The sequence below is a fragment of the Amphiura filiformis genome, chromosome 2, assembly GCF_039555335.1.
Source record: "Amphiura filiformis chromosome 2, Afil_fr2py, whole genome shotgun sequence".
Lineage (NCBI taxonomy): Eukaryota > Metazoa > Echinodermata > Ophiuroidea > Amphilepidida > Amphiuridae > Amphiura > Amphiura filiformis.
In genome coordinates this window covers 75766909-75792946 of record NC_092629.1, presented here as the reverse complement: position 1 = coordinate 75792946, position 26038 = coordinate 75766909, and the positions used below count along the sequence as shown (strand labels likewise).

Below are 26038 nucleotides of genomic sequence, written 5' to 3'. Positions count from 1 at the left end.
TCCTGATTTTACACTGCCTTTTTTATTTTTATATTGTATCACTATTGTGTACTATTATACTGTATTATACTATATGAATATTTTGTTTTATATTGACTGAGAGGCTGCTTGGAAAGCAGTGCTGGTCACTGAAGTTGTTACCCTCAAAACAGAAAGATTGAACTGTACCATGATCAGCTCGAAATATTCGGTTTTTGTTACTGCCCGCGTCAATAAAGGTCCTACTTATGCCTGTGTAAATTCACAAAAACAAGCGTCAGTCAAGCAGTACGCAAAGCGCGGTTCACGAAGGTGGTGTACCAACCTCTTTGTACGCTATTCTATATCAATCCATGATGATATGAGTCCCGCCTGTTACGAGCTGATCAGAGTATAAACTATATTTTCTCTCACCTCAAGTGGATCCAACATGCCTTTCCTAGTGACAATGATCTGCTTTGGCTGTTCCTCAACTGGCAGAGATCTGATCAAAGCGGCAACTTCTTCAGCCGTCTTCCACTTGGCAAGCTGAAATGTGACGGAATGAATAACAGCGTATTCATTTACAATGGGTTATTCTACTTTGAAATCCACACTCCCCCTGTAGCAGATTGACATTATCTGCCGCAGAGGGAGCATGGGGTTTCAACTAGAATTGACCAAATTGGGTCACTTCTATTTGAAATACTCGAGTTGTGAAAAATATACTACCGTAATATAGGAGTATGGGTTTTGAAATAATTAACACCAGATCAGCAATTTGCATTGATGCATTAATAAAAAAATAAAAATCTTGTATCAATCATGACTGTATTACATCCCACATGTCTCAATCTTGACCCCAAAGCCTTATAATGAAAACAGAGAAAAAATGACTAAATCGCATCTGACGTCAGGGCAAAGGCGCACCATGATTGGTTGCCGACCTGCGCAGTATGGCATTTTCTGTCTAGTTGTCAGAATTTCAGATGCGAACTAGTCTTTTTATCTCTGTCTTTCATTATTGGTAGCCCCTTATCCCAAAATCTTGCCCATGGAATGCTTTGTCATTCAAAAACTTACCCCCCCCCCCCCACCCCCGAGATTGTATCACTCACCTGACCAAGACGTTTCTGTCCAGCCCATACTGAGGTATGGATAATCTTGAGGAAAAGCTGTCCTGTTCTTGGATTGAAGATAAAGATGGCTCCATTGATGGGCTTGGTGGTTAAGTTACCCTCAAAGGTCTGTATAAGACAAAGAAATGGAAATCTGAAATTAATTTTGGTTGAAATTTGATTGAGTAGTGGTCTTGTTCTATTCGCCCATTGCATAGTGCTGCCATATGCAAAGAGTCTCGAACTGGCAGCAGACATGAAAGGAAGAATTCTGTAGCTTTACACAATGTTATATGACTGGTTCAATTCCCATTTGTGTATGCTGCCAGATAGAGGCCCTCCTCGCATATGGCGGAAATGGGAAATGGGCGACTTATTCAGCTACTTTCTCTGAAGTTACGAGTAATACCATGTTTGATGTCGCAGTAGCAGTTTTGAATCGAGCTTGCTAACCTAATCCCACAGAGCGTATGCAGCGCGTAAAAGCCGAGTGCAGTAAGTCCGTACGCTGGCGAGCAATCACGTAAACGCACTGATGGTACAATTTGTACTCTCAACTTGAGACACATAGTGTCATTTACCTTCTATGAAATACAGACTTCACTGGGTGAAGATAATTACTATGTCTGAAATCCAAAATTATCCATAACCTTTTATACTTTGGTAATTTAAAGAAATGAAGGAACCAAGCACCACAAAAAACCCAGTCACAAAGAGTCATCATATTGCTTTAAATTAAACATGATCTTTCTGCTAAATTCTGTAAATCAAACATTTTGCAGTACACAGATAAAGAACTTGTGGTCTAACTTCCTTCCATAAAATACAGACTTCATTGGGTGAAGATAATTACTATGTCTGAAATCCAAAATGGGCTATGATTATTGGCTTCCATTCATTTCCTACAAGTGTTTGAATATTAAAAAGTAGGCCTACACTGCAATTTTTTAGTTCAATGATTAAAACTAGACAAATATGGCCCCTGCTTCAGAAAGTAAATGGGCTATTCCAGTTGAAATCCATTAATACATGATGATACACCCCCTATGGAAAACATGACCTTAATCTTTCACACAGATGTGGAAGATTAAGGTCATGTCTTTCCATAGAGGGGTGTATGGATTTCAACTGGAATAGCCCAATGCTGATGGCCTGCTAAACCAACTGAGAATAGTGTATCATGTTCATCTCTATACACTTTACCTTGTGAATGGTGACTCTGTACACATTGGTATCATCCACAAACCAAATGATCTGGTTGGAGAACAATTCGCCATAATTCTGCGATGACAGGTACGGCTCAGTAGGCTCTGATGAGTACAGCTGCAGACCTTTACGGATGCGCTCTCTCAACACATACAGCGCAGGGTTGGCCTTCATAATCTTGGCCATCGCCGACTGGATGAGAGGCTTGCAACCCGGGAACCAGTTTCCAAATGCACTGTAAATGGAATAAATTCAGGGGATTTTGGGTAAAATATCAGATCAATCTATTTTGTTAAGCTTTACAGGTGTTTGTATTTTTACATGAAAACAGAGTTCAACATAAGTGCTTGAATATAAGCAATACAAAGGCATGCATGCATATATCAAGGACTATATCAATCTTAAGTGCAGTGCATGCTTTTAAAAACACTGCACAGAATAATTATGTCACATGATCAAGGGGAATGAGTCGCATGTCTGGAATTTTCAATTGGAAGTTTTGTACATTATTTTCTGGCAGTTTGCCAATATCTCTTGATCATGTTACATTATGTAGATCTTAAGTAAACACATTTGGCTGCTCAGTTCTAGAAGAATTTTAGTTGGAAGTCACTCAGGTCCAATTTCTCAAAGCTTGTCTAGTGGTCCAGCTTCCTAAGCCTGCATGCTAGCCTTACCAATGTGGATCCATTTCTAGGCGATCTACGATGTGAAATTGTAAGCACTGGTAAATAGGACTAATTGGGCTTAACCCTGATGGCTTAAGAAGCCTGACCATTAGCCATGCTTTGAGAAACTGGCCCTAATGTCTTACCTATGCAGGTTATAAGCCAGATCTATGGCAATCAGCAGCCCTGTTGGAGATGGGTAGATACTCATGTTATCTGTGGTGTAGTCCAGGAATTTGGCTCTGGCATAACGTTCTATATCGTGAGAGTCGTAGTCTCCCCATCTCAGCTGCACATCTATCCAGTACTTCTGTGTGGTTGTATTGTCCATTGTATCCCTGAAGGGTTGATAACAAAGTAATATACATTAAAAAAGATATTCACATATTTTGTGAGGGTAGGCGTCTAATTTTTTTAAGAATATCTGTGAATGCAGGGATTTTTAGTACAGTGCTTTCCCAGATCTTGGAGGGTTAACAGCGCTGTAATTTTGCTGCCATGGTAATTCATCACAATCAGATCGCATCAACTAGGCTGGTTGCAGCTGAACCTGTCGCAAACCTATTCACACTTAGAGTAGCGGTACGCCTCCCAGTACTACGCCAACTCAGTGCTGAAGAAGTGATCTTGGATGAGACACGAAAATTCCACTCGTAAGTGAAATTTTACTATTGCTCGTGTGAATAAGTTTTAAATTGTTCTACACTATTCACACTTAGATTGTAAAATCCACCAATTATCTGTGTAGCTCCCCTAATTCCATTGGGTAAAGGAAGTTTTTGATAACCACACAACTAATAATCACTGATTTTGGAAAGGCAGGAGGAAACCAGAGACCCCAGAGTTAAGTTGCGAGAGCGAGCATGGGAGCGGGATAAACCAAGTGCACAAGTCCTTGGGCCACGCCGGGGATTGAACCCGGGACCTCAGTGGTACAAGGCGAGGGAACAACCGCTGCGTCAACTCTCTCTCCCTTGCTTTCTATGAAAATTTCATCATAACAGAAATAGCCCATTTCTTCAGGAAATTTCTGGAAAAGTGACATTTCTGTCGTCAACAAATGATTTTCAATCTTACTTTGAGTCAGCAAGCAGTGACGGTCTTGATACATTCCACTTGTAGGCAGCAAACAGCAGGACATCAGCACATGAGCTGTTCATCTTGTAAGACTTCCTGGGATGGATGGTTTCCTTTTGGACAGTCTCAATCTCCAATGCATCCAACTCTTGATCAAACACCTGCAACACAAAAACGATGATGCTTATAAACATAAGGAAACCCAAACACATTGTATTCTTCTCCAATCCAAGTCATATGCATTGTACAACCCAGAATTTGTCATGCAAAGTCTTGCTTTGTCTACATCTCTTCTTTCAGACAATTCTTATCAAAACTTTCAGTGAGAGGTGGACTCCATAAAGCCGCACAGCGAAGGGAGTTAATCACATTTTGCACTTTACAAAAGCGAGTTTTCATTTCATTTATGCATATTGAGATTTAGAAGTCTGCTGACTCTTGTAAGATAACAGTTAATAATTGTACGATATTAGGTATCCCAGGATCTGAGAGCATGAGCATTACAAGGGTATGCACACTCAGTGCTCTATTTGCAGCATCCTGTATGGACAAATTTACTATGTGCATAGCAGGACAATGGTACACATGCACTGGTGCTCTCAGTCAGTGAACATTCTTATTAAGCTACTGTCCCACTTGATCTCAAACATCTGGGGAACTGACCCTGCAGTTGTATCCAGTTAACTTTTAAACCTGCTGAATTCGGCATTTTCAAAGCACTCATCATGCGCTCCTGTCACACCGGCATGCAGACACACAACAGGCATGGCAGAATATGTGTTAGTCCACAAGTCACGCCCATATATTTTAACTTGGAATGCTGTTTTCAGCAACAAGCATTATAACGCAATGACATGCACAGTCGGCAGACGAGACACAATTCAGTTTTTGATACTTTGATACACTATATTCCCCTCCATAAACAACTCAGCAACATGGTGGAGTCTGCATCCAACATTTTACTTCATTGAGCTCTTACCTGACACAAGTCCATGACCACACTCTCGTGAATCTTCTGCCACAAATGAGCCCTGAATATCTGGATAAGGGAGATCTTCAGGGTTGGGATTTTGCCGTGCATGAAGATGCCTGTGAGATCCAGCTGGACCTGGAAACCCACGTACACCTGTAACACAATGAATGAACAAATAACAAAGATAAACCAGTATTATACATTTATTTTGCTGTTTATTTGTTAGCTATCAGTCCCCCCTGTGTTCGCAGTCCCTTGCTTTCCAAATTCCTTCTTTCTGACATATCTTACTCCTTGGTCTCTCTCCTTCCTTTTCCCTCTCTCACTTGTGCCCATCTCCTTTTCACCTCTCTCCTAATGCTCTGCTTGCCAGCCATATGCTTCAACATATAAAAATGTCAAAGTTCTAAGATATTTTCTCAAAATATCAAGCGCTACCTGAAGAACCAGTGAACCAATACCATATATGCTTGTTTGTACTCATTTTAATGCATTTTTCATGCTGATTCCAATTATGGTCATGAAAATTTACAATTCTGAAATTGTTGAATTTTTTTTAAAATGAAACTTGTCGTCTGCAGTCGACACCCACATGGAGAGATTTAATTAACCTCTCTTTGAAATCTCCATCTCTTGAATAATGATGTTTGAAGAACCAGCAGCATCAACAATTATATGCCTGCACAAGACTACAACCATAAGAAAAATTGTCAAACTATTATGTGACAAATTTCTCGTTCACTTGTTACCTGTCTTCCATCTTTCACTCAAACTTTTCTGGTTGTCAATTTCTGAAAGCTTTCCCCTCCCTGTATCTGGTTTACACCACTTACATTAGCTCTGTTGATTGTAGGAGACCACCACAGGGTGAATCTTCTGTTGGGGATCTGGTTCAAACCAGATCGCTGGGCATTGGTCAGTTTCTTGTACTTCATTGACTCCTCAAATCCACTGGCCTTCTCCCTGTAAAAATACAATATATGCAAACGATCAATATTCAATACTTTCTACACCACAGAGGGCCTATATTATGACATTTTTGTTATGAAATTCATTCACACACTCGGGTAAAGACGCACCCATGAAGGAAATTAGCCACTCCTTGGAACACAAAAAAGTTAACTGCTAAAAAGCACAAAAACACTAACTGCCTTTGTTTAACCTTATTAGTTAACCTTTTTGTGCTCTAAGCAGTTGGTATGTTCCCTCTGCAGGGTATACACTGAAGAACAATATTCATGTGACATTTCACATTTCTAAATTCCATTCTTTTATACTCCAGAAAGGAATATCCATCATACTAGGGAAATAGGTATACTCCTTTGAACAACATTTCTTCAAGAATGCCTTTTATATCACCAAGGACCTGCATTATGTCATGTATGTATCAACAGAAAATTACCTCCCCATGTAGCAAAGTATAATCCTTTGAGCAAAGTTTGCTAAAAATACATTCTATCATAACATTTCTATATTCAATTCAATCATACTCACCAGAAAAGACCTTCCCATGTTGGGAAGTATGTTCCCTTGAATAATGTATGCTCCAGGATGCCTTCCACACCACCCAGGGCCTGGATCATGTCTGTCCTGTAGTTGTTCAGATTCCACAGTTTACCGTCATGACGCTGGTGGGTCCACCAGAATGGATTCTGCTTCAGGACCTAGATTAATGAAGAAATAAACAGATTCTTGCATTAAAAATTAATCTCATTCTGTATGGCTGTCTCCGGTTATTGGGCCGACAATTTTTTTAACCCTGTGTATATCAAATAAGTTAAGTGAGATTGGGTATGGTCTACCCACAAAGTTCATGTTAGATTATTTGTAGATAGATAATCTCTTCCATTTAGATGATCTTATTCCCTTGGGTTAAGAATCTCTCATCTAGGAGATAGGTTTACACCTGAGCGGTTACAGTTATGGGAAAAACTTGTGTGATACAAGCTTCTATCAAGTAATCAATGCCTACTCACCTGGTACTGTTTGAAGTCTGTTCTGACTCTCCATCCCTTATCATAAGCCAACGTATGTCTGTCTTTCTGGAACAGAGTGTTGATACGGGGAATACCACGGTCCCAGGAATCCTCCAAATCCTCCAGAGTCAGACGTCTGCAAAGCACAAATTTATGCAAAATCATTAAATTGAAGACACAGTGGACAAATATTTTTCAAAGAAAAACATTTTAGAACTTTGAGCTGTTATGGATTTTAAATTTTGCATGATGAAATTTGTATTTAGGAATATGGTTAAGTTTTCATATTTAAACTCAACCAACATATGCTCACTTCCCATGCAAATGGTGTGACAGTCACCTTGAACAAATGAATAGTCTGGCCAATACCGTAAACACTCGATAGTTAGCATATGTGCTTAGTATCGAGCGCTTTTGAAACTTCAAAATCAAGAGCCCCATCCACAAAAGTATAAAGGGTTTGAGCGCTTGATAGTAAGCACATACGCTAACTATCGAGTGTTTACGGTATGATTTTTTTTCTACGTCACTCATCATGCCCCTCCTAGTATATAGGACTTTGTATGGTCAGTTTGACATCCATTTTAACATCTGTATTATCTTTACTTCATAGCGTAAAAAGAATTGAAAAAAAACCCAAAAAATTGTATCACGATCTATGTGGCGTCTTTGGGCAAGCTGCGGGTGATTCAAGCTGTGCCTAATGAATGCACACTGGCGTCACTGCCACTTCAGGGTGAAAAAAGTATCTCAATAAATCACAATATCAATTCACACCCACCTGTTCTGTGCATTAGCTTCCTGCCTCTTCAACGCATACTCTGCCCACACTCTCTGTGAGTCGATGAACTCACTCTCCCATGGCTGGATGTAGCGATACAAGTTGGGAATGAGTTGATCCTCCTCGTGACTCATACCGGAACGAAAATGAGTGATGCCGACATCCGTCTGCTTGGACCACCTGTAATTGAAATAAAATCTTAGCAATGTTCTTGAGATCCCAGGAAACACCATGATCATAGTTTGAACAAAATGTATGTAAAATATCACTGTTACAGATTTATATTATTATTATTATTATTATTTATTCTTTCTTTATTGAGGGTTATACTGCTTCAGTGACAAGCACTGCTTTTCAAGCAGGCCCTCATTGATACAAGTTATATAGCAACAAAATATATTACGATACACAATATTTACAAAGTATCATACAGTATTTACAATGTATTTACAATATATTACAAATAAGTATAATGGTATCATCAACTACAAGATAATTATAAATACCATGATTCAAAATACAGAAATACAATAATTATATTTATATACAAAAATCAAGCAAGTAAATGAATAAAATATAGATAAAGACAGGCCTAAATTTCTTTAATTTTTGATTGAAATTGGCCTAAAGTCATATTTTCCATCTGAGCTCTTACTGTCGGTGGCAAAGAATTCCATGCATAGGCTGCCCTGACATGAAAAGTACGTTGACCTGAATTTGATTTAAATTTTGGTACAATCAATGTATTAGAAGTATGATTTCTAGTTATATGATTATGGTTATCATGAACAAAATCAAATTGAGAAGATAAGTATGATGGATATTCATTCTTTAAACATTTGAAAACAGTCATTAATAGAGTATTATGCCATCTTTGATCAAGTCTCTGACTTATTGGTATTCTTACAGTTATCTGTCCCAGTATTTTATCCAGGATGGTAGACTATTGATAAGCCATACCACCCAACTATGCATATAACTGGGTTTGATCTAGCATTGTATTACGAACAGCCAACGCCATTAGATGGGCTACAGGCTGTAGATACCTACCAATGCGATTCCTTTTGCGATGAAATTTTGGTTAAAAATGGGTTAACATAAAAATTTATATATCAGGCATGAGAATGATCATCCATGAAAAAACCTGAAGTGTTTTGAAAAAAAGCCTGAAAAAGTTTGTGATTTCTTACCGTAAATCTGATTATGGTATGAGCACATGTCCCATAGACAGCATACCCAGTCCTCCCAACTCTTTAGGAATGTAGAACACTACAAAAGGGAAACGGCTAGGCATTTTGGATGGAGTCTAGATATATTCAAACTGATTTCTTACCTTAAATCTGATTGCGGTATGAGCACATGTCCCATGGACAGCATACCCAGTCCTCCCAACTCTTTGGGCGTGTAGAACACCACGGGAGGAAAACGGCTAGGCATTTTGGAGTTGAGTCCAATCTTGATACGTGTTTGAATCTTGTTCTCGCATTTGACCAGAAGGTCCAGCAGTTCTTGGGTGTTGACGACAGCTTCCCGGAAGTAGGTCATCAGACCAATGAGAGCTGTGTTCCATTTATTGACAATCTACAATAGGACATAAAGATACTTAATAACTTCGTGAAAATGCAAAAGCTATGAGAACATTAATATTACACAATGATTTCATAATTTTTTTTGCTTTAAAATTAAAAGAATACATAAGATTCATCAGGCCTGCAGAATATCAGGCCAATATTTCAGTTCAGCTAAAATCAAACAACCACATTATATTATTCTGAAAGCTTTGTTTATTACATATATGTGCAGATTTAATTGGCAATTTCTCTGATGTACACAGGAATGAGTCTAATGTTGTAATATTGATCTTGAATTATTGGCAAAAAAGTTGTTCAAATTCTATTGTTTTTTACTGTTTTCAGCAACTGGTAAATTGACTATGACTTGGTAACCACTTTTGAAAAGCTAGTAAAAAGACTTGAAATTGAATATGTTTCACCATTAGACCCATTTCCTTTGATCATGTTACATTTATCTTTCCTAATTATGGGTAAACTTGTGAACTGATGATGGAAACTGAAAACTGTCAATCAAATACCTTGGTAAAGGTTGTTGACCCTGATGCCATGAGTATCTGTCTGACCCTGTTGTGGAATCGTCCCATGGACTCATCATCCACTCTCAGGAAACACTGTGCTGTCCTCTCTTTGGTGACCTAGGAAATGGAACATGAAAATCATCAATATGCGGACATGCATGATGGGATATTAGCACAAAGCTATCTCTATGGTGACCTGGAACAAAGACAAATTCAGAGATATTATGATTATTATCTTTAAAATTTACCGAGTGAAGGATCGTTTAAATTAAGTGACAAAATATCAGGGCAAGAATGTTGTTGCAGAGTGAGAGAATCAATGCCAGCATTTTGCGGCAATCGTTTGATTCTCACAAAGTATCTACTTAAAACCAGTACCTTTGCTTTTCTCTTCTACTGTATCTTCCCCGGGTTGTATTGTTACATGGGTACGATCCTCAGACACAGGGTAGTGTGGTTTCATGGAACCTGACCAGCGTCCAAGCAAAGATATTCATAAATGGGATCACTGTCTATCATAGCGCTGGATAGTGTGGCTTTTGGGTAGAATACTACATTCAAACTGGGCTACAACATCTTGCAATTTATCACTATCTTCATATTTTTTGAAAGCTTACCTCATTTTGTAGATTCCATATACCGTCTTTGTGGGTGAACTCCTCTGCCGTGGTGCGACATTTGGGAAGGATACGACACTCAAATCCAGACATGTTGAATAACAAGTTGGGATTATCCTTGCTGTACACAGACACAAAGCTACTCTCCCATATGAAGGTGGTGATAGACCTGGGTAAGCGGTTCTTGAGATCCCAGAATACACCACGACCCCTGTGGAAATGGAACATAAGGACAGTCAGTAATACAGATATGTATGATGGGATATCATTATAAAGCTATCCCTAACCTCTGTAAATTTGGTTGTAGACCTGGACTTACAGTTCTTGGGATACCAGAATACACAACAAAACCTGTGGAAATGAAGTATTTTTGATAATGACAATCAGTAATACAGAAATGCATTATGGGATATCATTACAAAGCTTTCTCTAACCCATACGAAATTGGTGATAGACCTGGGCATGCAGTTCTTGGGATCCCAGGATGCACCACAAAACCTATAAAAAGAAGAATAATATGTATGATGGTATGTCATTACAAAGCTGTCTCTAATCCACATAAAGATGGTGATAGACTTGGGCAAGCGGTTCTTGAGATCCCAGGAAACACCACAATCGTAGTTTGAACAAAATGTAGGAAAATATTCACCGTTGCTAATAATATATGATCTTGTTCATTTGGCATCACTGACCAAATGTGAAATTTACATAAAATGAAGAATTCCACATAACTGTAATTGGTCAACTCCTTGTTGGTATTCTTACAGTATCTGTCCCAGTATTTTATCCAGGATGGTAGACTATTGATAAGCCATACCACCCAACAATGCATATAACTGGGTTTGATCTAGCATTGTATTACGAACAGCCAACGCCATAAGACGGGCTACAGGCTGTAGATACCTACCAATGCAATCCCTTTGTAATAATAATAATAATAATAATAACTTGGTAAATATGGGTTATCATAACAATAGAATATTATGCAAAAAAAAACAATCTGGACTGTGTAAATCTATTCCAGCTCTGGTGAGTCTGTGACACCTCATTAATTTCCCTGGACCTTTGAATGTGTTGTAATAGGTATTAGCATTTTACTTTGAAAAACCAATATAACAGGGCTGTAGTGCTAGCTTTCGTGCCCATCCAGTGAATATTAGCCTAATCTTACCCAGGACAATATACATGAGGTATCACTGGAACTGGAACAGATAATAAACACACTCAAATGTTGTCCATATTTGATACAGGTCTCTGTGTATCCAAGTATGCTGGTATACATTGCTTTGCTTCAAGTTTGGTAGTGACGCAAATGCCTTGTCGCGGTTACGCAGCAGGCGTACCAACAAACCACCTTTGTATGCATGAGTGTATGCTCTTTGCATGTAACTTTACGCAAAGATTCGATACTACGACCAGAGAAATATGCACATATGTCACTACCAAACTTGAGGTGGACTAAAGGATAGTGCCAATAATGGGGTTCAACTTACAAGTTGACGTCATGCTTCATAAGTCTCATCCGTGCATCTCTGGGCCAACATTTCTTGTTGTTATATCCTACAATGTTCTCATTGTTAGGATCAGGGTGCTCTGTCAGGTAGCGCTGAATGAGATCCCGGGCTTCCTCCGCACTGAATCTGTAAATATATAAAATGAAAAATTGTATCAGATTTGATTAATAATGCAAGTCTAAAAGTCAGGTTTCAAAGTAAACATGATCCACAGTCAAAGCATGGCTTAACCATAGGCTTGATGACAACCTACAAACAAAAGTGCTTTTGTTGGAGTCTGACCCTCCCTAAGTCCCTGTAACGTAAGTGTGAAATGTTGAAATATTCCAACCTGAAATATCAATTGACTGAAATTTTAACTAGGTTTTTATAAACATTATCAGACTTTTTGACCTCTCCCCCTGAAAGGACTTTCATTTATAGGATATCATCAAACGTTTGGTTTGTTCCCTTATACAGTATACAGTTCTGTTCCCAATGTCAGAAAAATAATTAATTTTAGAACAAAAAAATGATGACCCCCCCCCCTTACTTAGCATGTTTTCTAACAATAACTGTAACTTAATTCACAGACTTGGAGTCATGAGTAATAATCATGCCTATTGGCTAAAATATCAATCAAGTGTATTGGGTTCATTGCCCAGATCACATGTTCCGAGTAGCAGTACATCATACAGTACTACTTCAACTCCAGTGCATAGACTGAAATTTGTCTCTGTACAAGTCTGCCTGGTTGACAGTTCTAACCATTGATGACAAATAATAGAGACATTGTGCACCAGCTAGCAAAGTTCAACATCATCTGTTAATAAGGTCCAATGAATATGGGAGAATCCTCATTGCATACAAGGCAAGGGGACTTTGGGTGTTGGGGCACAATCTTATTTCTCTTAAATCTATGGTTCAAGCATACAAAAAACACACACAAATTTACCCTTTTATTCTTTCAAATCTTACTCCATGTGGTCATTTTTGACCCCCCCAACTCAATAGACATTTTCAAATCGAAGTTTTCCGAAGTTTGTTATGGATGACCCGCTTACATTTCCGGGTCATCTACGCAACTATTACATCTGACTGATCTGAACACATATTTGTGTGAAAGACACAATCAAGCGTTTGGGTATGGCTTGTGCAAGAGATTGATATTTATATCAATTGCGAAGACCACACCAAGACCAAATCAAATGTGCTGCAGATGACAGTCATTTGCATTTTTTCTTTCTTTTACTGTCACATTGTGAAGTGCCAAATAGTGGAAGTTGAAGTTCAATACCTTAGAAATATTTCTCTGTGATGACTCATGTTGATTTTGGCTAAATATGTTGTATTTTCACTCAAAAGGGTATGTGCCCCAATAGCTTACTGAATAAATACTGTGGTTTTCCGATCTTTTCCGATCTTGATTTGAAAAGGTCTATTGGGCTTTCCCCCAATCAATATTAGAGAAATGTTTGTCTGCATAAATTGGTGGTTTTGTACTTTGTAAACACTCTGGGAGCTTTTGATGCAAAGCGCTGTATAAAAATTATTATTATTTTAGTCCCACCTTCCAAACACAGTTTGCTCCTAACCCAATCAATATTAGCGACAAATGCTGCTTAGATCATATCATATGTATGTTAACTAACTTATGCACAGAAAAAGGTTACTTTGTCATAAATCCTGTCCAAGTCAATGACTGATTAAAAAATATAGATAAATAATATATGTACAAACACTTGAAACATTATCATTTTTCAAACAGGATACATACAGGGTTTTGCCATATATTTTCAGACAAATTTCTGGAAAATAACCCAATTTTTCTCTTAACTATGTATTAGTTTATGGAACAGGATACTACCTAATATTGAGCTACCCAATGTTATAGTTCCCCAGTTTTCTCTTTACTCTCGTATTCTATGAGATAAGATTTTCACTAAAACTACAGTAGCCGATGCCATTTTTTCTCTTATAACTATTGGTTTCTGTGGGACACGACTCTCACTAACAGTTTCTCTAACTATTAGTTTCTGTAGGAATGGTCCAAATTTGCCTTCAAAAGCTTTAAAATAGTAAAACACCCAATTGGGCTTCCAATATATATCACAAGTTTAGTAACACTGGATGTACATGTAGTATATAGAGAGTTTCCAGTTTCAAGTCAATAAAAAATGTACATAATTGATAACAGACAATGAATCAACAAGTGATAAATTTTACACATTTTGCTTTTTGATACGGCCTATGAATGCACATGAAACTACAGATCAGGGTTGTTTTCTAACCGTAGCAATAGATCTTGGAACACTCAGACAAGTACAAAATGTCGCCATTCTTATCAGTGTGTACCATGCAGAACTGACCAATACTTGGCTATATAAACAAACCTACTCAATGGGCTATTCCAGTTGAAATCCATACACCCCCTATGGAAGACATGACCTTAATCTCCCACACTGGGAGTGTAGATTTCAAATGTAGTAACCCATTCGGGTAATCCCATTTGAAATTCACACCCCCCTGTGGGAGATTAAGGTCATGTCTTCTATTATGGAGTGTATCGATTTCAAATCGAAGAGCCAATTTTTTAATTCATCCTGTTCATGTTACATCATCATATCTGTACTAACTGCTGAAATATAAAAACATGGCTGCTTCTGTGTCATCAGTCCAAAGAAAGAAAGATTTTACAGAAGAGCTTTCGACTTGCTCCATTTGCGCGAAGTCGTACAACAATTATGAACGTAAAGCGAAATGTCTGCCTTGTCTACATACATATTGTAAGGCGTGTCTACAACGAATTGCTGGTACGCAATCAAAGATTGACTGCCCGAAATGTCGCAAAGTGATCACATTACCAGGGGGAACTGTCGATAGTCTGCCTAATAACTTCATGGTGGAAAATCTGAAGGAGTATCAAGATATTTTGAACTCATCCATCTCTTGTGGCAGTTGTGATAGACGGCAAGCAGTTACTTTTTGTCATGATTGTGGTCTGTTCCTGTGCCAGAGATGCTTAGATGCGCACAAGCAATTTGGCCCTCACAGACACCATAACCTCTCAACAATGCTGGAGCTAAAAGAAAACAAATGCAATCCCATGATGCAACAGCAGCACTATTGTACAAAACATCCCAAGCAAGATGTGACTATGTTCTGTCTAGAAGAGGACTGCGAAATGCCAGTTTGTGCAACATGCGGCCTTCTTGACCATCGGGGTCACGACCTTATTGAGCTACCAGAAGTCACTGCTCACATTATTGATGTTTTTCACAAAAAGTTGATATAAGAAACCAAGAGTTGGCTGGCAAGCGATTGGTACTGGAAGGCCGCCAAGAAACTCTAACTATCAACTTCAAAAAGAAAGCGCAAGAAATGCAAGACTGTGTACAGAAATTGCACCGACAGATTGACACTAACTACACCATGGCTCACACCGACTTGAAAAACTTGTACAAGAAAGAGATGGACAATGTTACCGCAAGCATTGTATCCATAGACTCTCTCGCCGCCCAAATGACTAGCGCCTCTGAGTTTGCTAACCAGTCATGTGATATGAGCAATTCTATGCAGCTCCTGAACTCACGAAAACTAATCAAGGACAGACTGACTGAACTACAACGAATAGAGCTACCTACTACTGTATCACACAAGACAGACTTTGTTTTCACCGAGTATCACCATTCTGCTACGGCAAAGATTCAAGAATTGCTGCGAGATCTGTACGATATAGGGTGGACATCACATGCAGACCCACAGTACAGTACCATTCAACTAGGACTGCCATGTGCAAAGAAAAGGAGGACAGCCATTATTCAAACTGTTGATCACAGTGGACACAAAATTACCATTGGTGGCGCTAAAGTATCGGTTTCAACGGAGCATAATGATCGCAGATGGAATGCAGACCGCACATGGTTTGCCAAGGACAACAAGGATGGCACATATTCAACTGACTATAGCACAAGCACAGACTCCTGTCTTTATGTTGAAATAAATGGAACTGCAATGAAAGGAAGTCCATTCAAAAGAAAAGAACGCGACTATGATTAGTGATTTCAAAATAGTCCATGATCCTCGTTTACCATTTTTAATGGGCTATTCTACTTGAAATCCATTCACATGCAGACCCTCAGCACTGTACCATTCAACTAGGACTGCCATGGAAGATATGACCTTAATCTTCAATGGAAGATATGACCTTAATCTTCCGCACTGGGTGTGCAATTTCAAATGGAGTCACCCATTCAGGTAATCCCATTTGAAAATCACACTCCCTGTGTGGAAGATTAAGGTAATGTCTTCCATAGGGGTGTATGCATTTCAACTGGAATAGCTCAATATTTTTCAGTACAGACTAGTAATCAAAACTTTTGCTACTTGTATATTTGCAACCCACTGACTTTGTGTTGTGATCATTTTGATCGTGGTTCTGAACACAGATAGCATGGACCAGTTGACCTAGCAATATAATGCAACAATCGATTTTGATGTCACACTGCAACGGCAAATAAACTTGTCCATAAAAGGGAGATTACAGAATCGTGTTGAGGAGCTATAAATTACCTCTGCTAGTATACTCTGTACTGTATTTGACTAAATTAGCACCTTTTCTCAAATAAGTGCCCCCTAGAAAACGTCTTTGAGTGACATCTGCCTAAGCGACCCAATTTCAGTACACCTGTACAACTTGATGATGTTTAGGATGATGATTTTGACTTCAGGATACACTGTATTTTGAATGTTTGTGCACATATATGTGTACATCCATATCAAAACGATGCACTTGTCGGGTGCTACATGTGTCTCATTTCACATAATAGCTAGGAATAAATACCAGACTCATCTCAAGCAGAGGTCACTTCAAATCATCCCAAGTCACATGGTTTAGGAATACATAGAACATTCCTTAACCCTCGATGACTTGGGATGATTGGAAGTGACCTCCACTTGAGATGACTCTGATATTTATTCCTAGCTATTACATGAAATGAGACACATGTAGCAGCCGACAAGTGCATCGTTTTTATATGGATGTACACATATTGCAATTTGTAACTTTCACTTCATAATTTTAACTGGGGGACACCTGAAAATGACTGAATTAAGTGCCTGGGGTGCTAATTAGGATGAATATGGAAAACTTGTTTGCAAATAGGTTCAGTATTTTAAGGTGGATGGTCAGATTTTTTCACATTGTGTTTTGTACCTCATATTGAGGCATGTACTAAAATAATCATTTGAGTTAATTGCACTATACTCTGATCAGCTTATAATCTAGGCGGGATTCATAAAACATTGTGTACTGATATAGAATGGCGTCCACGCAGCTGGGCGCAGCATCTACAAGAGCTGCTTTGCGCTTTGCATGACTGATGTACACTTTTGTGAATTTAGGCGTGCGTAAGTTGGAACTTTACTGACTCGCGCAGTAACAAAACCGAATAATTCTCGCCACTTACGAGCTGATCATAGTACAGTAGTTTTGATATTAGAAGCAAAAAACATACATATCATATTATTAGGCTAAGTTAAACTTAAAAATATATGTAAATAGCGCCCTCAATTTGCACACAAATATACAATTTATAGGATACAAATTACCACAAAAAAGGCAGAAAAAGATGACAAATTTGATCAAGAAAGGAAAATCTATGTTAAAAATAGGTAAAAAATATGATAAATGTTGGTCTAGAAATGAAAATTTGAAGTTTTGTTAGAAAAATTAATAAATGATCACATCAAACAATCATGATGTTCAAAACACTGCATCAAGCAAGAGCAACACCATACATGATTGGTGTGAACAATAATATCATACTCTTTGAACACACTGTTGACAGTGTTTGTATTGGTTGTGTGGTTTGTCTACTGCATGCAGCATCTTCCTAAACCAATTTCTGAAGATTTCTGAACACCTGCTGAAAAGGTCAGTAATCAATGAGGAATCATCAATGCATGATCATTCCAAAGGAAAACTTACAATTCGTAAGGGTTGAAATGAGTCAGGGGATGAAAAATAACCCTGTTCTACAGTTGAACGGACCTTTCAAGTAAGTTCAGTGGGACTTTTTTTTTGGCAAATGACTAAATATTTTGAAATATTTTGAAATACAAAATAAATTTCGTGAAATTTTGGTTTGCATTCATTTGCACAGGAAAATTTTTTATCCCCAATTTCGTAAAAATCTGGGTTGGTCGGGCCCGTAAAATGGGGCATTTTTTTTCCATCACCGTATATTTAATAATTTCCATAGTACCAGCTTCAGTTTTTCCTCATTGGTATTCTTACAGTATCTGTCCCAGTATTTTATCCAGGATGGTAGACTACTGATAAGCCATACCACCCAACTATGCATATAACTGGGTTTGATCTTGCATTGTATTACGAACAGCCAACGCCATTAGATGGGCTACAGGCTGTAGATATCTAGCAATGCAATCCCTTTTGTGATGGAATGTGGTAATATGGGTGACCACAAAGATGCAATATATGCCACAGCAAATCTGTACTTCATAACTTTTTGCCCCCAAAATTAGATAATATTTGGTAACAAGTTAGACCCACCCAAATAGGCTATTCCAGTTGAAATCCATACACCCCTATGGAAGGCATGTCCATTCAGGTAACCCAATATGAAATTCACACTCCCTATGTGGGAGATGTAAGGTCATGTCTTCCATAGGGGGTGTATGGATTTCAACTGGAATAGCCAATACTTCCTTTGAGCCATTCCATGTTCCAAAACGCTACTAATTCAACGATGCAACTTGAGAGAGCAAAAAGTGGGGGCCCGGGCCAAATTTTGACAAGCCATATCTCCAAAACCGCTTGGAGTTGAGCATTCATTTTTTTCCATACATGTGTTCATTATGCTCATAGAGGTATGCTAGAAATGATTTTCAGCAAAATTTGAGTGGATGGCCACTGACCAACCAACCCATTTTGTTGATGTGGTTGAATGAGATACATGTATATGTGAGTAGGCAAACCTAACTGATGTTTTTAAAGCAAAGTCATGGAGTCCCAAAGCCAATATCTCTCAGAAATGTTGTCTAAGAACATATTTTCAACATACCTGAAGTTGATGGTGGGGCAAAATGTCTGACATTGGTTTTCAGGGGGGTCAAAATGTACAAAAAATGTACAATTGTTTTGCATGGGTAATATCTCAGCTAAAAGTATTCTAATAGGCTCAATATGGGATAAGAGTAATGTCCTACCAAAGGGCTGACTGGCAAAAAAATGGACACTAAAATTATTTTTACTAATGGAGTTCTGACCCCCTGAAGTTGGTCCTGGATGGACGAAGTTGCATTTTGAGGGCCCTATATCTTTTAAAGTAAAGGAGACACAAGTTTACTTATGCCAGATTTGAATTCTACACAAAAACGTACCTCAGGATACATACTTTTCAAAGTTGTTGGGGGTTCCCTTTATACATTTATGGACCTCCAAACATCGTCTTTCGCGTTGCGACACATTTTTTATGCTGACCCCCCTCAATTTCAAATTGATGCTACGGGAAAACGAAATGGAGTATGAAGCTCAAATTTTCAGGATTTTACTTTCTCATCAATATCTACCACCACACAGAAAAAGAGGTGCTGCGGTGCACATCCCTGGAGTTGCCATGGAATGGCTCCTTTACTTACCTGAAGAAAATATGAACTCTGTCGATATATCTGGAGTAGAGTCGAATTGGGTGACTGGTCTCCGTGGCAACATCCTGTGGAAAAATAATAAAAGTGCTCGTCAATATATATAAAAGTGCTCGTCAATATATTAGCAATGACAAATAAATTTGAACATAGTCTAATCTAAATGACTTCTATAGATACATTGAAATAAAGATACAGTAGAAGCAGACAATTCCTGTTGGATTGTCATTGCTAATTAAGCACATTGAAGAAAAACTTTGTACCAATTACAATTACTGGGTTTCACACACAGCTCTGTTAGTTGCACAGCCCACAATATTATGGGCTCTGAAGTCAAGTGAGTCATTTGGAATCTGTGGTAGGGGGCATGTCATTCACTGGCCCTGTGTAGACCTAACACCAGTAGAAAGATCAAAATGGTCGACATGGGCTCTTAAGAGGTCAGGGTTGTAGCTAGGATATTTTTTGTGCTGGGTGGCATGTAATGAAAATCTTGCATATTTAGCAATTTGTTGACTATAAAATTGTGCAATTTTGGCCTCTGAGTGGTGAGCTCTAGTGCTAAAATTGCAGCTGAATGGTGGGCTCCTAAACTGAGTGGTGGGCTCCGTCACCCACCACCGCCCAGTGTAGCTACAACCCTGCAAGAGATACCGTATTTCGTCAAATAAACGCCCCCGGGGGGCGTTACATTTTCCCAAGGGGGGGCATTTATTAGAGGTCATTTTTAGCACGACAATTCCCGTTAAAATCATTCTAAAGGTAAGCTTAAAAGTCACGCTAAAATGACGAACTATGAACTTTTGACACTGACTTTTGGTTCACTTCCGGGTTTACGATGCAGATTTTCGCCATTTATTGACGCTATTATTGACCATGTGGGCAACTTGGTAAGCTTACTACACAAGATAGCATGGAAATATCGAATTTTTGAAACATCTTGGTTGAAAAAAAGTGGTGGGGGGCGTTTACTTGAGGGGGGGGGGGCGATTATTTGACGAAATACGGTATACTTGCTTATACAAAAAATCTAAGAATGGACAAGAACAATACGGACCTGGAATTGCAAGAAGTCATTTGGCATCTGTGGTGGGCCAGCCATCTCACTAGCCCTATGTAGACCTAACACAAGAAGATCCAACACCAGGCCATAGTACTGTACAATGAAGGAGGCGAACTGGAGACCTCGGATGATACCGTAAGAATTGGTGTGGTTCATGTCCTGTAGGAAAACAAAAACAGAGTGTCGTAATTTAATGTGAAGATTTTTTAACTGATCTGACACAAATTCACGAACTTGATACTGAAAAACCTTATTTCTTAGCTATCATTTAAGATGGGATATTCCTGTTGAAACACATGCACATTGCACCCCCTATGGAATTCACAACCTAAATCTCCCACACAGGGGGTGCAGATTTCAAATGGAGTCATTCATTCAGGTAACCCCATTTGTAATTCACACTCCCTGTGTGGAAAATTAAGACCATGTTTTCCATTAGGGGTGTATGGATTTCAACTGGTACCTGGAATAGACCAATAGAGCAAGTAGGTATACTCTACTTCCCTACCTCCAGTCAGCGGCACCAGCATTGAAATTCAGCGTGTTCTGTGTTACTTGGTGCATGTAGATACTTTTACACGTGTGATAACACTGCTGCGAAAATAGTCCATAATATCTGTCCCAGTATTTTATCCAGGATGGTAGACTATTGATAAGCCGTACCAACCAACTATGCATATAACTGGGTTTCATCTAGCATTGTATTACGAACAGCCAACGCCATTAGATGGGCTACAGGCTGTAGATACCTACCAATGCAATCTCTACCCTATATGGGTAATTCCAAGTTATTTGGTTACTTGCGTTACATCACTCTTTTATTCCATATTATATACTTCATTAATATATTCTTGTTCATTGATTGGTTAAAAGTGGATCACATGACCAAAAATAGTTCTACCATCAGTACTCCTATCCGTAAATAGTACCTCTAAGCCGTAAATAGTATTTTCAATGTCCCGGATGAGCCGTAAATAGTACCTTTAAGCCGTGAATAGTACTTTTGACCATGCCTTCCGCGTGCGCGCATTTGATGCACGCACGCGAAACTGCCATAGCGTGAATTCGCGCTGCTGTAATCGGTTAGCCCGATTTTAGCCTATTCGATTTTTTTGAAGGGCAAAATATAGGTTGTGCTTAAATTGGTTGTGCTGTTCACTCAGGATAGAAGCTGGAGAGTCAAAACATTTTGAAATAATTTTCTTTTAACCAATCAATGAACAAAGAACATATTAATGAAGTATATAAAACAAATATATACCGCCTTTATTCGAAGTTCTGGTTAAAACTATGGTCCCTCGTTGAGATCAATTAATACTATTTTTATTGATCTTACCTCGGGCCCATAGTTTTAACCAGAACCTCTCATGGCAGTATATATTTGTATACTATCTCTAATTGGGCTAGTCCAGTTGAAATCCATACACTCCCTATGAAAGATATGACCTTATAAATGGGATTACCTGAATTTGTGACTCCATTTGAAATCTACACCCCCTGTGTGGGAGATAAAGGTCATGTGTTCCATAGAGGGTGCATGGATTTCAACTGGAATAGCCCATATTCTGAAGCAGGAGCCATATTTGTCTAGTTTTAGTCATTGAACTAATAAACTGCAGTGTGGTTCTTGAGTTAAGGCCAACAATATATGAAAACAAAAGTTTTGAGCTAATGTGCACTTTGCGCTAATGTGCAACATTACATGTTCACTTGCATGCAAGTTGTTCTCAGAGTGCCAAATGCAGAAAAATGTAAAATCTGTAACATATTTTTTTAGACATAATTATTTGAAACTTTTAAACTAATTCACACAAGCAAAATGAAAACTCAGTCAGAAATGTTTTTAGATTTGCAATGGGACCCAGAGAATATATCTTACACTTCCCACAATGCACTGCCTTCATTTCAATTTCCTGTACTGATTTGCTATCCACTGCAACATGGGTCGATACAGAGCACCTCCAGATCTTGCAAATTATCTTTATTTCATGACTATCAACTCATGTTTAACTTTATAAAAACAAATGGAAACTATACAAAATAACAGCAGTGTCATTTGATGAAATGAGGTGATGTATCATGTTGCAAAGGATTCTGGGAAGGGTAAGATATCTTCTCTGAATAGACCCTAACACAATGCTTGGACTAGTACCTTGTAGTTGATGACCACATTGTTTTTGGCCGTCATGTAATCGGCGATGTTATGATCTACGATGAGACGCAGCAGTCTGTTGAGTAGCGTCAAATCTATCTTCTCGTAAAGCTTCTCGAATCGTGACTCCATCATCACATTGCACTCGCCCTCTGTCGTGTCCCACACATCTTGGAGATTATTGATGCCTGTATCGGGAGAATTAAGGGGTTGTTTGGAATGACAGGTGAGTCAGGGGTCAAAAACAAAATTTTTACCTTTTTGACCTCAGCACATGTGTATGTATGATCTGCCATACAAAAATTTAAAAAAAATACCTCAAAGTATCATTTTTTAATGTTTTTTGTCATAATCACGCTTTTCTACAAATTTCATCTGTATGTACCGGGGGCGTGTCTGTTGCCAGGTAGGCCTACATGACAGCATAGACACACCTTACAACCTTGAATAATAATACAGAATTGTGACGTTATATTCTTCTTAACCTATTATTTCAATTGTTATACTGTTCTGGTTGGTTTATTGCATATACTGTATAGAAATTATGCAATATGACGTCGAAAGCATGACAGAGTCACCTTCATTCAAATAAAATTCAGGTACCCGTAAGGTACCACGGAACAGTCGCATGCGATAATACAATAAAACAGATGAAAGGTATGAATGGTTGTGGAATCGAATTGCAGACCTGTCCCTCTGTCACCTTAGAACTGCATCTCGTAGGCAATGGTAGGTAATAAACCAACCGGAACGGTATAACAATTGAAATAACAGCATGTCTTGGTCTCAATTCAAGATGTGCAATTTGGACACACCTACTCGTTGGCTGATTTATACTTCAACAGTTCCTCAAAGCTATATCAGAAAAGCCACTATCTCATTGTTCATTGGCCCGCAGTATCGCATTCGCCCAGGGCACTCAACTTTAGAATTGATAGGTATATGTGCGTACAAGCGTCGCGAAGTAGGCACAAATCAGTACAAACCGTTGGGGTTTTTTTAATAAATAAAAAAAAGGGTCATTATGTACAATCAAAATGAAAAAGGGGTCATTGGGTATAATATTTTGAAAACTGAAGGTGCCTGGTCATCGGGTATAGTCGGCTTCAAAAGAGGGGCATATATAGACAGGCACATACCGTCACCTCTAAAGTTGATGCCCCCCCCCCCCCGGGGTGCTCGCATTTATATTTTGTTCATGGCTCGGCTTTTAAAACTCCCACACATCACAATAAGGCTATTGAAAAGTGTATAGAATAGCTAATGATAGACCGGTCCCTGCGATTAGTCGCGGACCCGAGCGACAATATAGTAAACACATCGAGTTTATAACACAAGTGACAGAAGTCGTGAATTATGGAGGGTTTCATTGAACTTCTACCAGCAAAATATGGAATAATACTAACACAAGACACCAATCGAGATGATGATACCAGCCATAATGGAAGGCTTGTATTTGACCTTCTTATGAATCCAATTTCGTGGCGAGAAGTTAAAAAGGTAATGTATATTTCAAGAAATTTGGGTTCAAAAATTCCGTATCAGCTTGTATCATCAATTCCGTAAATATATGGCGTATAGAGGCACAACTTGACAATAAACTGAACTATTTACACGTAAAGGACGCACTGGATACACATAAATTTGTGTTTCCTTGCTGGCGGAATAGTTGCAAAACTCTTTTTTGTCAAAAAAGTTGGACAAAGTATGAATTATGATTGGCAAAATAGAGAAAGGAAATAGACTTTTCCAACCATGTAAAACTACACTGGGTTGTTGACATGGTCGACATACATTAAGGCATATGCATGTTCCTAAAGTAGGAGGTAAGTACTATAATTAATTGTTTAAAGTGCTCAACATACCAGCAATAAGTCATAGGGTCATCAGAGTACAGGGACTTTGTGAAATACTGGGTACAAAAAAAAAGTGTGTGAGCCGATATGCAACATCAAATATAAAAGCCGATTTACATAATTTCCCATGACCTTACAGAAGTGATCGTGCTCAAATATAAAACTATAGAGTTTGGTCCTTGATATGCACCATCAATTGTGTACTTGTGATCAATATTGCTAGGCAAACAATCACAGCAAACATGCCAAAATCCTCCCATTTCTCCTCCATTTACACACATATAAACCCATCCCTTAAGTTATCATTAACCGTATGAGCACTATCGAACTGTAAGTTCTATTTTGATTGGTTACAAAGAGGGCTACATTACTGATTGGGCCAATCAGAGATATGGTAAGAATGGTGAGTAGGTCTGAAGGGGATTGAGCTTAAAATTGCTAGAGATCTAAAAGCGTTATTTTGATTGGTTACTCAGATGATTATATTATTTAATTAACCAATCAGGGGCACTGTTGGAAGTAGTGACTGACCATGGATTTAAACTGTATTTTGATTGGTTCCTCAGATGATAATATCATGTAGTTAACCAATCAGGGGTGATGTTGTAAGTTGTGTCCATGGTGTTAAATCTAATTACTTATTGGGAACTATCCATCGTTTGTGGGTTGTAATTGAACGAATCACATGTGTGATAAATTATTGTTTTATCGTTTCTAAATCAATTTTGAATTAAGAAGGTAAATCTCTTGTCTTTCGAAATAAGAACTCACATCTGGTACTACAAGTCACATATCTATGAACTGCTTATAATTGATCGATCAATCAATCAATCAATCATGACAATAAAGTGTGTTCCAGTATTTTATCCAGGATGGTAGACTATTGACAAGCCATACCACCCAACTATGCATATAACTGGGTTTGATCTAGCATTGCATTACGAACAGCCAACGCCATAGATGGGCTACAAGCTGTAGATACCTACCAATGCCATTTTAACATTTGACACCTGAAGACAAACTTTAATTCTCTCACCATATGAATGAATGTTTCCCATTTTTATGATTGCCACTTACGCCAAAAAAGCAGTGGCTATATGTATAACACACTGAAGTGCATCATTCCAGAAGATTTGTCATTAGTATATATGTGGCAACAGAATTCTCTTTTTTCATGACATGCCCTTAGGTTTTCTTTCAAGTTTAAACTGTAATCTAACCAGGTGGGAGTTGTTGCAACCCCATCACATTCATACTTTAAATTAAATGACTAAATAGAAAGAAATTTTCCATGTTTTTTGGAGGTTTTTAATTTTTTTTTGGAAGTATGAAAAAATCTT

The 26038-nt window shown here is 38.4% G+C and overlaps 1 protein-coding gene across 1 annotated transcript in view; it reads right to left on the bottom strand.

The window, feature by feature from the left end:
- LOC140146624 (pre-mRNA-processing-splicing factor 8) overlaps positions 1-26038 on the bottom strand; it is an 85519-nt gene that overhangs the window by 23458 nt on the left and 36023 nt on the right. The window contains exons 20-36 of the mRNA XM_072168492.1: positions 22843-23030; positions 20685-20849; positions 19622-19695; positions 11960-12106; positions 10467-10677; positions 9850-9966; positions 9091-9338; positions 7758-7937; positions 6977-7112; positions 6495-6664; positions 5834-5963; positions 5007-5153; positions 4028-4188; positions 3097-3288; positions 2280-2517; positions 1077-1205; positions 394-507 (exon numbers count right to left, since the gene is read on the bottom strand). Of these exons, the coding sequence (XP_072024593.1) occupies positions 394-507; positions 1077-1205; positions 2280-2517; positions 3097-3288; positions 4028-4188; positions 5007-5153; positions 5834-5963; positions 6495-6664; positions 6977-7112; positions 7758-7937; positions 9091-9338; positions 9850-9966; positions 10467-10677; positions 11960-12106; positions 19622-19695; positions 20685-20849; positions 22843-23030 (2747 nt within the window). The remainder of the gene's footprint in view (positions 1-393; positions 508-1076; positions 1206-2279; positions 2518-3096; positions 3289-4027; positions 4189-5006; positions 5154-5833; positions 5964-6494; positions 6665-6976; positions 7113-7757; positions 7938-9090; positions 9339-9849; positions 9967-10466; positions 10678-11959; positions 12107-19621; positions 19696-20684; positions 20850-22842; positions 23031-26038) is intronic.